The sequence below is a fragment of the Rutidosis leptorrhynchoides genome, chromosome 4 (genome assembly GCF_046630445.1).
Source record: "Rutidosis leptorrhynchoides isolate AG116_Rl617_1_P2 chromosome 4, CSIRO_AGI_Rlap_v1, whole genome shotgun sequence".
Taxonomy (NCBI): Eukaryota; Viridiplantae; Streptophyta; class Magnoliopsida; order Asterales; family Asteraceae; genus Rutidosis; species Rutidosis leptorrhynchoides.
The window spans coordinates 106,072,709-106,087,115 of record NC_092336.1 but is presented as its reverse complement, the minus strand read 5'-3'; the positions used below and the strand labels follow the sequence as shown (position 1 = coordinate 106,087,115).

The 14,407-nt window shown below is 32.9% G+C and overlaps 1 protein-coding gene across 1 annotated transcript; it reads right to left on the bottom strand.

Moving 5' to 3' along the window:
• Window positions 1-501, bottom strand: LOC139840881 (uncharacterized). The gene has a single exon (XM_071831124.1). It carries the CDS (start codon window positions 499-501, stop codon window positions 1-3), a length of 501 nt encoding a protein of 166 aa, XP_071687225.1.
• Between the last annotated feature and the right edge of the window lie 13,906 nt (window positions 502-14,407).

The following is a 14,407-nucleotide window of genomic DNA, read 5'->3' as shown; positions in this document are numbered from 1 at the left end:
CTATTTGCTTCGAATCGGCTCCTCATTAATCGTACCCAAACCAGGCTTCTTCGATCTAGAAACCGCTAACCTATGACTAAACTCGCAAACATCAACCACCAACAACCTTGGTTGTTCCTCTTCATTCGTTGCAACTGTTGTTAATTCAGGAGATATTTTTCCTGAAATTCGTTTAGGCGCATTATTAGCAGACATCCAAAAAACAGCCATATCAGCTGGTGTGATCATTGAATTAACTCGTCTCATCGGAAACATAATATAAACATTTCCTGGTTCCAAATCTTGGTCGGCTGAAAGAGGCGAAAAACGTTTGTTGATGTTCAACGATTGTGAGTTGACTAGGAAAAAATTAGGACAGTCGAGCATGATCTCGGCCGCTTTGATAGAATCTTGAAACTGTCGAATTTCGCCTGTTGGGAAAATAACTCTAGCTGCTTTGTTGGTTTTTATTTTTGGTGAGATTATTGTAAAAGTTGTACAAGATGAAATATAGTTTCCCATTTTAGTGTGTGTTATTTTGAAAGGTTGTTGTTAAGTGTGAATGTGAATGTGAATGTGAATTATATAGTGGTAAGGTGAAGAAAGAAACATAAATAAATATAAATATAAATGCGCGTTAAAGGAAAGAGTGAGGAGTTGTCACGGATGGTGTGCGTGTGGGCCTAATAATATTAACGAATTAATGGTCAAAGTATGGCCCTATGGGTTTTATAGAAGCATCTATCTTACTCTCAAGTCTTAAGGTTACATTAAAATAATATTTGTGAAAAAATATAAGGTTAGGTTTACGTGTGTTTAATTTTGAAGTTGAGAATAACTAGTGAATAGATTATGAGGAGTGGAAAATGGGCGTTTCGATGTTAGGTTTAGAGTTAGGTGGAAATTGAAGTCGTTATGGTTAACATGAAATTATATTAATCGTTTTTATCTCTTGTAAATTACATTGATACCCTCTAATTAGTTTGATAGTGCACATAGGTCGTCCTTGTAATCTTCATTAAATTACATTAGTTGTTATTTTTTCTTTTTTCTTTTTATAAATAAATTACACCATTCCTCTCTTATTTACTTAAAAACGTACGTTGGTGATATCTGACTTACTTAATATGTGCGTTACTAATAGGGACGGTTAACATGCGTTTTAAGAAAATCATAAACTGTTAACGCACACTTTTAGGTAAGTCGAAGACGATCAATGTAATTTTCAAAAATACTAACGGTTGATATGATTTCATAAAATCACACGAACAATCAGTGTGATCTTCAAAACTTAATGACAGTTGCCATAATTTCATGTAAATCAGAAGAACCGTCGATAATATTTACTCAAAAATAAAAATACTCCAAATTAATATAAAACCCCGATAACAACACAATTTTTTCTTAAAACCTACAATATTTGTTCAAGAAATCCATAATATTTTTGTTTCAGAAAACTCGAAACCTTTTTTAATTGCTCGTACTTAAACTTTGTCAAGTCAGTTATGAGATAGTAGCTAAGTGGCGATTCTGACTTTCCCGTAAAAAGTGCAAAAGTAGGTCGGGAGTTCGACTCCATAGAGCATCAAAAATCCCTTATTGCTATGAAGGTTCATCATGCACGACTGATCTAGGTAGTTTATAAAGCAGGTTGTCATCTCGTGACAATGGCGATTGTAGGTTATGACCCATGGGGTCACAGGACGTACACCAGTAGTTTGAAATTTTTTAGTACTGTAGAAAATATTCTTTAAATTGTGTAGGACACTAAAACACCACCAAATTTAACTGTAGGACTCCTTATATTTTTCAAATTTATAGTTTTTCTTTTAAAATGTATAGGACATGACTAAATTTAACTATTCGGAGTATATATATATATATATATATATATATATATATATATATATATATATATATATAGGGGTAGGATCAAGAGGGAAGTAACCAATCGGGGGGAAGCAAATTTTTTTTTTCGTTTTTTGAAAAAACTTTGTTCACGAACATTATAGATGAGATGAAAATATGAACATTTAGTAGAGACCCTTTGTGATAAATGTTTTTATTTTGGCGGGAAAACGCTCGAAGAAGTAATATATAACAATTATCATGTTTTTCGAGCGTATTTTGAGGTTTTAACTATTGGGGTTTAGATATTAGGGTTTAGATATTAGGGTTTATAGGGTTTAGATATTAGGGTTTAGAAATTTAGGGTTTAGGGTTTAGATTTAGGATTTAGATAGAGTTTTTAACACGAACGGTTTAGAGTTTAGGGTTTAGAGTTTAGGGTTTAGGGTTTGGTGTTTTGGGTTTATGGAATAAACCCTAAACCCTAAATCGGGCTAAATTTTACTTCACAAAACATGGGAAAAAAAATGTTCATATTCTTCACGAACAATATTATCTTGAATGTTATTTTTGTCGATCGTTTTCCCGCCTAAATAATAACATTCATCACGAAGTGTCTCTTCTAAATATTCATATTTTCGTGTGATCTTGATGCCGGAAAAAAAAATTCAAAAAAACGAAAAAAAAAATGTTTGCTTCCCCCCGCTTTCCCCCGATTGGTTACTTCCCCATTGATCCTCTATATATATATATATATATATATATATATATATATATATATATATATATATATATATATATATATATATATATATATATATATATATATATATATATATATATATATATATATATATATATATATATTCCGAATTTGTAGTTTTTTGAAGTTAAATAACCGCTAAAATAGTAGTTAAATATAATTAGTACCGGAAAGAAATTTCAGGACCCCATTGAGTTCTGCTTCTAGAATCGCCACTTTCTCGAGATTAATTTGCTCGCAAAGTTAGTCGAAAACTAGAGGAAAAAAAAACACCTAGTCATGCTCTTTCAAATAAAAAAATAAACGACCCTCGTTGTATGTTTGGTTATGATGAAAAGCCAAGGACGTTTACCGGTACATAAATCCGTTAAGATGTAAGACGGACAAACACGACCTCGTATAAATAGTCATATTAATTTTTTTTTCAGTATTAAACATCAAATGTTATTAAATACGAGTACAATTGATATTAAAAATAAATACGATAGTAGAAACTAGTTTTCGAACCCTCGCTTCGCGCCGGGGGTTCTGTTTTCAATGTATTTTATTGCGTTTAGTTTGTAAAATTATTTCGTGGCTAACAATGATGTCGTTGAAGCGCAACTCGAGTCGAACTAAAAGGTATAACCCGTGAAAGATTTAAATGTTATTTTAAATTAACAATATATGTGCATCTCCGCGCTTCGCTATGGAATTGTCGACTTTTAAAATTTTAATGCAAAATCAACGTGTATGAAAAGTACCTCAAATATTTAGCATTTTTTAAAAAGAATCCGTTTTGCGTATAGTTAGTGACATTGTGTTCGTAAAATTATTTCGAGTTTAACGATGATGCCGAAAAAATTTAACTCGTTGCGAACGAGAAGATATGACCCGTTAAATTTTTTGGTGTAGTTTATTTAAGATTTTTATAAAAATGTTGATTTGACACTTTACCCCCTGTTTGGGGGGTCGGTTTTAATATTTGAACAAAGTGTTTGGGGTGGGGGGGGGGGGGGGGGGTGGAAGTTAGTTAAAAAAGAAAAAAGAAAAAAGAAAAAAAAAATGAAATGACGAAAATACCTCTGGTACTATTAATCATTTTTGTCTAATAGTTAATACTAGTGAAATGACCCGTGGAAACACGGGTTTGTTTAAACGAAACAGTTTAATGATATGTTTTAAGTATTAAGTAAATGTAAATGTTAAAGTCATTTAGTTTATTGCCCCGTGGAACCACAGATTCCGACTAAGAAACTTGTCGTTGATTTTACAAACATAAAGTTCGCTCAAAGTTGAATATTTATATTTATATTTGTAATAATAATAATAATAATTATTAATAATAATAAATGTCTTTTAAATTTTTTTAGAAAAATAAAATTACAATTTAAGAGAGATTAATATTTCCTTTTATAAAAGATTTTGTATTATTTTTTTAATTAAATTAATATATAATTATGACATAATTATAATGAAAAGTAAAAGGTAATTTAGCTTAATAATGATGTCATCATCTTAGAGGTTTATTAGACTATATAGATATAGATGGTAATGATAATTTGTTAAATGAATTCAAATTTTAATTTTTTTCTAGACACCGTGTTTTATGTGGTTGAGTGAATTGTTTTGAACTGGATTTCGTCACGTGGTTTCCGGTCACGGGATTTGTTCGGTCTTTTTAGCTTAAAAAATAATGAATAAATAAACATATCATAATTTCCTATGTCCTTCGAAAGATCAAATCATTATTATTATTATTGAGTATCTTATAGTTTATTTTCAATAGTTAATTGTTTTTATTGAAATGTGCTACCGATAGTAATTAGCTTAAGGTAACACCTATAAGTTAACGCACGATCATTTCATCAAGAGACAATCAAATGTTAGAAGAAAAGTTCAATGTAAAAGAAAGTTGGAATGCTCTAAAAAGTTGTGATAATTCTAATGCTATAAATTCAACATGAAATTCAGAGACAATCAAATGTTAGAAGAAAAGTTCAATGTAAAAAAAAAATTGGAATGCTCTAAAAAGTTGTGATAATTCTAATGCTATAAATTCAACATGAAATTCTTTAATAAATATTGGTGGCTCATTAAAAATGGTTTGATAAAAGTTATCGATAGATTTTGAAATAATAATGAAATCTCTCGCGGATGCTACGCTTCTTTTATAACTCTTATCCCGAAAAAGAGTAATCCGATAGGTTTAAACGAATATCGTCGTATGTGTCTAATTGGATGCTTTTACAAGATCCTAACGAATATACTCTCCATCCGTCTCTAAAAAATAATTCATAAAATAATAGATATGGAGCAAACAACTTTTTTTTTTGGAGAAGAAGCATACTAGGCTATGTTCTTATTGCTAATGAGGTCATTGATGAACTCAAAAGAAAAATGGGAAAAAGGTCTAGTATTCAAAGTCGGAGTCGTCCCATTTTTTCAACCTCGAGGAAATCCGACGCCGGGGATGGCGGAACCGTCGACTCCTTCCGCCGTTAAACTGACGTCTACCTCCGGTGTTGCCGTCCACCCGTCGCCTATGCGACGCTAATTTCTAACTGTTTGAGCTTCTTCTTTTTTTACAAATAAAAAATTACTTTTTTGTTCCTTTTTCTCACACTTTTTACTCTTCTATTTTGATTTTGGTAAATTAAATTAAGAATGGCTGGAGCTTTTTTTTTCAAATAAAAAATTACATTTTTTTTTCCTTTTCTCACACTTTTTACTCTTCTATTTTGATTTTGGTAAATTAAATTAAGAATGGCTAAGAGGAAGAAGGAGGAGGATGACTAAAGAGGGAAAGGTTGGGTCAAACAATAGGCTGATTTTTTTAATTTTTTTTTCTTAAATCATTAATATTCTTGTTTTATTTAATATACATATATTTTTGTTAGTTAAATAAATTAAATAATAAAGAAAATATTTTAAATTAATTAAATAATATTAAATATTTAAATTAGACACTGGAACTAGAAACTGAACCACTTCTTCCATTTTTGCTTCAGTGTTAAATTGCAGTGTCTTGAAAGACACTGAAATTAGACACCGGGTTCAGTATCTCGACTCTTAGTGCTCTTAGCAAACACAATGCGAAGTCTTGGGTTCGGCAAAAAATGAATCCTTTGGATTAAAGCTTGCCTCTCATCGGCTTCCATATCAATCCTTATAAATGGATCTCCTACAAAAGAGTTCAAGCAGGAAAGGTATTCGATAAGAAGATCCGATATCTCTTTTCCAATTTTTAATATCTGCAAAAGGGCTGAATATATTAACAAAATTTGCTATCATAAACGGGTTGATGAAAGGAACTGAAGTGGATCATCATAAAAAAGTGTTATCACATTTACAATATGTCGATGTCACTATCTTCGTCGCGGAATGGGGAAAACATAACGCATCAAACATCTCAAAATGCTTCAAAAAACTATCAGGGCTAAAGGTAAATTTTAAAAAGAAATCTTTTTGGCATTCGTATCAACAAACAGGCTATTGAAGAATTGGTAAGGAAATTGGAATGATCGAAGGGGGAATTCCCGTTCACATACCTGGGAATGTCGATTGGTATTAAAATGAACAAAGCAGCGGCATGGTCATCAATTCTGGATAAATTCAAAGGCGCCTCTCGGAATGAAAAGTCATGTAACACCCCGTTTTTCAGTTACGCGTTATTTCGAACGTCATTCGAAATACGAGGCATGTAAGCGTATATTTGGATCCCAAATAAAATTGGATTTGATGTTCTAAAACCTTACCATTAGAAAGGAAATCTCATTACGTTTCCAACGATATTTGATTCATCGAAAACGGAGTTACGGTTTGAAAGTTACGACCAAAACAAGTTCGGAAAACTGAGTCAGTTAATCTGGACGCCGTCCAACCTTTTTGGACACCGTCCAAAAGGCCTGACGGGCCAGCTGTGATATTTTGAAGCTTTTAAAAGAGGGTGTTTGGGTCTTTTCACTTGGGGGTCGTTTGGGCCATCAAAACTGATCTAAACTCACCCTTATCCTCATTTTCACCCACAAACACTCCCAACCAAACCCTAGAGAGAGAGAGGAGTTTCTAGAGAGAGAAAGCTTGGATTAGTGATGAAGGTGGTGATTTTTGCCCAAATTGGAGAGGTTCTTGGTGCTTGTTGGTGATTCTAGCTACTAGAGCTCGTTTTGGTGCTTGAGGTAAACCCTAATCCGAATTGTAGTGTTTGATTTCTTGTTTGAGTTAGGGTTTATGTTAGTTAGAGTTATAAACCCATTTATTGTGAAATTTGGGGGGGTTTTTGGGTAAGACTCATGTAAGTGAGCCTAAATGGGTGACTTAGGGTTTCAATTGATGAAATTGTTAGTTTGGACCTTGCATGTGTTGGTTAAACCTTAGAACACTTGTGTTGACTTGATTTTTGGGTGTAAACCCTAATTTAGGTCAAAATGGGTCAAATGGGTATTTTGGGTCAGGTAAGCTTGATTCGGTGTCAAATTAAGTTTTGAGTCGAGTTTTGGCGAATCAAGTATGTAAATACTTGATTTAGGTGTTAGTTAGTGTCTTGGAAATATAATCACTAGTCGTTAGTGATTTTGGGCGTTTTTGGGACTTATGTCAAAATGGGTTGACTTTTATTGGGTCAAATTGATAATGACACTAATGTGGATTAAAGGGATGTTAAACGCTTTTGTTAAGTGTTAAATTACGTTTTTGGATGTAATTACTCGCGAGTAGTAATATTGGGTTAAAATGATATTTTAACATAAGTCAAACATGGTCAAAAGCAATATGGGTCAATATTGCACGTGTTGGGGTTTTGGTGTAATTGGCGTTTGAAATGATTACTACCTAAGTAGTAATATAGTGTTAAGACCCAGGTTTGGTCTAATTGGGGTAAAGTATGATTTTGGGTTAAATTGTACTTTGTTGTGTTGATTTGAATTACCACCCGAAGTGGTAATTGGTTTGTGTCCATTAGGTGTTAAATGGGCGGGTTTTGACGAGCAAGGTGTGATCCCTCGGCTAAGGGATGTTTGTGTCGAGTTCTCTTTTAGAGAATGGCTATTTATGTGTATATTGTGCATATGTGTAATATAGGTGGTTACTTGCTCGGATTTGAGGACAAAGATCATGTTGTACATGACTTGTGCGGGTATTCCAAGGTGAGTGGAATAATTATATGTGTATGCATATGATATATTTATTTGCGTAGCGTGAGATGTGAAGTGTCGAAGTGTTAAGATGCCACATTTCACGTGACGAGTGAAGTGTCGAAGTGTTAAGACACCACTCCAGAATGTTTGAAGAGTGAAGCATCGAGGTGTTAAGATGCCACTCGGGGTGAAGCATCGAGGTGTTAAGATGCCACCTAGGAGTGAAGTGTCGATTTGTTAAGACGCCACTCCGTAAAGTAAAGAGTGAAGCATCGAGGTGTTAAGATGCCACTCGGGGTGAAGTACCGAGGTGTTAAGGTGCCACCCTAGGGTTTAGTGATACGAGGTGTTAAGTACACTAACGGATGTTATGAACACCGATGGCATTTTCGCTAGCGCCATTCCCTTGTATGATTGGTTAACCATGGTTATTGTGTTGTAGTGTAGCATATTATATTGTTCGGGTTATATATATGCTATTGTTGTGCTAGCTTGTGGTATTAGAGGTTAATAGCTTTGTACTTGTGATGATAAGCTAATTGTGTTGCTAGCAAGTATGCGATATGTGAGTAAGTGTTTGCAAGTAGGTATATTATATATGTATGTGTATAATTATTACATTCACTAAGCTTTATGCTTACCCCTCTCATTGTTTACCTTTTTACAGGTATTGTCTTATGAAGCTAGCTAGTTGTTAGACTAGATGCGTAGGAGCACTTGGGCTCGAAGGGGTAGCTTTTGGTTATATGGACGCGGATTGGGGATTTGGTAGTCTCCGGGATTATGCTCTTGGTATTGGGTTGGGTTATAGAGTCCTAATCCGTCTAAAGAGATAAATGGATCGAAATCGCTACATTATTTGTAAAACGGGTCATTGTGGGCCCGGTATTGTAAAACTTATTTTCATTGCGGAAATCTCTTAGTTTTACTTAATATGATGTGTTGTGAAAGTTGTTTCGTTTAAAAGTGTCGGGAAACGGGTTTTCCGCTCGCGTGAATTTGAAAAATTGATCAGGAACTTTTAGTTCATTTGGACGTCGTCCCAAGGGCTTTGACGCCGTCCAGTCCTTCAGAGCTGGACGCCGTCCAGATAACTGGACGCCGTCCAGATGTACTGTCCCAGATTTTTTTTAGGGCGTGTTTTTGGTAAAACGAAGTCGGGTCGTTACAAGTGGTATCAGAGCATAGTCTAAGGGAATTAGGTGACCTTGGAATAGGTGCCTAGTCTTAGACTTATTGGCGGTTGTGCGTTAATTGCGGGACTTGTAGGAATACGAGTCGGATTGAGATTTGTTAGTGCCTTAGAGTAGGTGACTAACTAGGACTTGTTTTTGTCCAAAGTGTGATTGTGTGGGGCCGTATTTCGTGTGTAAATCAGTGCCTTAGATAGCTAGTGCCTAATGTAAGTAGGCGAACTTAGACATTGTTTTAGTGATAGTCACCTAATGTGACGATCGCTCCAAATCCATATGGACGAACACGTCATTCATCGATTTTATTGCGAGGTATTTGACCTTTATATGATACGTCTTGTAAACATTGCATTCTTTTGAAAAGACACACCATAAATGAATATTTAAATCAAAGGTTTTCGACATCTGATGATATCTACATATAGACAATCACCGTAAATAATAGTTTACAATGGTACTTCCGTTGACAATGCAGTCAAAATAAGATACATGGTGATGATTTGGTGAATGCAGCGTTTCCTTGAAAAATATGCCATGTAAGACTCCATGCACATAGCTTGTCTAACATATAAGCAAACAGTGGAAGACTTTTAGGGAACCTGAGAATAAACATGCTAACAAGTGTCAACACAAAGGTTGGTGAGTTCATAGTTTTAATGTTTTGCATAATCTGTACATAAAGGTGGATCACAAGATTTCAGTTGTTTCATCCAGAAACGTTTATCAAAATATTCTACAAGATTGAGCACCCTGATAACTAAACTTAACGAATATATAATTTATACCCTTTGTATAATCATCTTAATAATACACGCAAACCAACGTGTGTACGCTTCTCAAATAGCATACGTCCGTTAAAAGGCTAGCGCTCTAGCTCGGACGGGGATATCAAGCCCTATGGATCCATATACTACTACTCGCGCCCACCAGTTCTTATAACCGGCAGTTACTAGTTACCAAAGCTAAGGGATTTTCGGTTCAAACTCTGTATAGAATTTAGTATATACTTGTGTCCATTGTTTTTAAAATAAAGTGCATGTATTCTCAGCCCAAAAATATATATTGCAAAATCATTTAAAAAGGGAGAAAATGAAACTCACCTTAGCAGTACATAAAGTTGTTCACCGAAATGTGATCGAAACTCGGAATACCAAATAACTGTAGATCTCAACCTAGAGAGCATATGTTGGTCAATAAATGTCTACCAAGCTAGGTCTGGTCATAGTGTATCATAATCCTAATGCTCGAGATCGACATACAAAAGTTATCCAAAGTTGTTTCAAAAAGTCAATTTTGACAATAGTTCAACAAAACGAGACGTGCTTTATATAAGATTTCATTTACTCGGCTGGTAATATTTAAAAATACATTTTATCAATCTCGTAAACAAGTTGTTTAAATCTTAATTGCAGATTCAAAAGCAATTTCAATTAACGTCAATCATAATCCAGTTGATCATATCTTTAATCCGTTCATCGAAACTATTCAATATCTAAATGAAAAGTTATTGATTTTTCGTTAGCTTTCCAAAAACATGTATATCATATACCTTTTACCAGTAATATATGTATTTAATTCGTGATTCATTATAAACTATTTAATGACCAAATTTAGTATACAAGCATGCATAAACATATATACTCGAGCACTAGACATGGATACACAATTAATATATAAAAGATAAGATATGAATGCTCACGTATCAATATTGTGATTCAATATTGCAGGAAAGTACGTAGACACAACGGAGATGATAAACACTAGGTTTGACTTGCGAATAGTACCCATGAATATTACCCATAACCTTCATAGCTATAACTCAAAGTTTCCTTAGCTCTATCCCGCTTGAAAACCCATTTTGAAAGTGACACGCTCATAACCTCGTCGTAATATTTTATGTAATAATATTACTAAAAATAATACTAATAATAATAATAATAATAAGATTAATAATAATATTAATCTTAATAATTATAATAATAATAATAATAATAATAATAATAATAATAATATATAAATATAATACGGAGCAAGAGATAGATTGATGAAATATATATTGAATTCGATCACCAGGCTTCGCATTTTATAGTACCTGACTTGTCCCAGCCCACCATGCGATCGCATGGTTTTTGGGCATCAAGGCCATGCGATCGCATGGCCCTCTGATCCAGCTCACATTTGTTTAACTTTTAGCTTGTCGACATATTTTTATATAATATTTATAATATATTTAATTTAAATAATTAATTATATATTATATTAAATTCACGTGCATAGTTGACTTGTAATTTTTGTTCCGATAAGTCGTACATCATCACTCGACTCATGTCCCGGTTCTGGTTTCTCGAACGCATTTTCATACGCTTAGAAAACTTGCATTTTACGTTTCGTGTCACGTACCTTTGTCAAAATATAGCCTTAAATTATTCCTAAACTATACCACTCAAAGTATATCTTAAACTTTCGAGTGTTTTGGTCATTTACTTCTATAAATCATTGTCTCGCAATTTGTTAATATATATAAAATAACAATTCGTTTTATGACCAGTTTAATATTATATTTTATATATTTTCAATATTAATATATACGTTTTAAAATACATATCACAAGTTATTCATATATCTAATTCCAACAGTTAATTTTCCTTATTATTGTATGTCTCCAAATTACGTTATTTAAACAAACACTTTACCATTTATTTCGAATATCTTTAAAAATGAACGATTTCCCAAATCAACGTGGACCTCACAACAGAGACTCGTAATAATATCATAATCTTTAAGGGACTCAATAAATATCTTTTAATTCAATCGTTTGGCATAATATTTTAACTCTGTAGTTAAATATATCAATCAGATAATCAAACCAATAAGGTTAATGCATAGTATCGTTTTCATAACATTTTGTTACGTTTTCAAGTCATAGTATATATATGTATCTATTTACATATATTTGTTCACGAATCGTTGAGAACAATCGAAGGGTATTTGAATAGTTCAAGAATTTTAGGATTCAACTTCATAGACTTTGCTTATCGTGTCAGAAACGTTAAAGATTAAGTTTAAATTTGGTCAGAAATTTCCGGGTCATCACAGTACCTCCCCGTTAAAGAAATTTCGTCTCGAAATTTGAGTGAGGTCGTCATGGCTAACAATAAAAATGTTTTCATGACGAATATGTGTTGATAAATAGAATTTTTATCACCGTTGAATAATATGGATAAAAAAAAATCCAATTACTCGAAGCGTATGAGGGAAGTTATCGTAATAGAGTGAAATGGAGAATAGAGATTCGTCTTATCTCTTGACGTAATAACGATTGATTTCCGGAATTTAAGGAATAGAAAATCTTCATAATTTAAATAAGATTTGATTCTTCGGAATTTAAGGAAATTAGGATTTCCTTTGATTAAATGCGTAATCTGCCTCGATTGCTATGTCTGATATTTTGCTATAAATTGACCTCTTCCGTTTCATTTATTTTCACCACTCCTATAATCTTCTTCCTTATTTCATACTTACAAAAGATTTATGAAAATGCTTGATCCAGTTCTGATTCTTGATATTTTTTTGGCTATCATATCATTCATTCTTCTTTTTCATCTGCCACCAGAGGAGGTTATTTTCTTCTACTATTACCTTGGGGTTATATTGTTTTTCATTCTCCCGTGTCTTTATATCGCTATACGCATTGATATACACGGTTTGTAATTTCGGGGTTGTTTTCGGGCTTTATATTTTCCATTATATTTCGGAGCTTCATGCTTTCGTTTTCTCTTCCCGACTTTAAGTCAAGCGAATAATGGTCCAGAATTCGTATGTATGAATTTCGAAATGAACATAATTAATGTTCTAAGAAAGAAACGGTAATGGCACAATCTGACTTGTCAAATTACCAGAATACCTCGAAAAAGACCGAATCATCAAGAAAAATATTTTCTTGATATGTTTAGAGGTTAAATAGAATGAAAGAGTTATGTAACATGGTTCATGATGAGGGTATGATCTGTGAACTTTTATCACATTCCATTAGAAACTCAGCATGACTTACTGTAATATAATCACGTTGATCGAGTGTCATTATATTATACTAACTCATGCTTCAATTCTCAACATTACTTCAAAAACATCCATTTTTCAAAATTTTCAGAAATTAGAAACTAAAATAGTTTCTTTTATGATGTAACACAGATAGCGTGAAGAGATAAATAATTTCGAATGATAATAGTTATGAAGATATCTTCAGAAATATCGAAGATATTTATAATGAAAGATATGATAATATCTTAGAATTTCTAATATTGAAGGATGATGAAGAAGATTTGTTCGTAACGGATTTTGAGTCAGGAGCAAGGTATTCGTTAATGACTTCAGCAGATACTGAATCATTTGTATTCTTTGAAGGCAGGTTTAGTCTTTGTGATTTTTCCACAGCCTCCTTCATAGTCTGCTCAATCCGTTTTCAGTTCCAAACATTCTCTTTTTCTCAGCTTTACCACCATACTATTCTTTATCATCAAACTTTTGACTGTTAAGGTCGTTTACAGTTTTTGCTGCTTCATCAACATTTTTTCAAAAATTCGGAGAACTAGTTTCGCAGTTTGGGTGTTTTTCAGAAACTTCACCTTCGAAGTAAATAAGTCTAGGAGATAGACATTATATGTGTATATATATATATATATAACTGTTGGCGTAGAATTGCTGCGAAATTCGAAATACTGATTGCTAATTCTCGGTAGTTGGTATGGCAATTACCGTTACAAGATGTGGATGAGTACATGATAGGGTTTCAATGAACAATTATAATGGTTTTTCGGAGAGACTTTAAGTCACAGATTAATGAATTTGCTGGTACATTTACTGTTAATGTGGTGGAACATGAAAGGATCCCCAGTAACAAAAACGTATATGCCAAAGTTACAAGTCTGAAAGGTCGTCGTTGACTGGTTGAACGGTTGATAATACTAGATACTTTGAAAAGGAATTGCAAGGTTATTTTTGGTAAAAACAATGCTAATAGATCTTGCACAGATTTAAAGTCAAAGTATAGCTTTGAAAGATGTAGAGATCTAAGAATGATGTCACCGGTTCAGAGTTATGACTTGGATTTTGATCCGTCAATATCAGAATATGTAATTGAATTTGTATGAAAACGATTGTATATCGTTGTGAGCATTGTTAATAATTTTTGAATCAAAGTTGAAGAATGTACAGTGTAACATATTAATTACGAACTTATATATTTCCCGGGTATTACCTACCCGTTAAAGATTTCACAATTAATACTTTGTACAAAAGAATTTTTATTACCGTCTTTATGAAAATATATGTATGTATATTTTCTTCAGATGTAACACAGATTTAATGAGTTAATATCATATTAAGCTCATTTAATTTTTGGCTGGATTAGAAATGAATAATCTTTAAAACATTAAAGATTTCATAATCTTCGTGGAGTATTTTACTAATGTAATCAATACTTCGTTATTCAGTTTTATTGATATTTC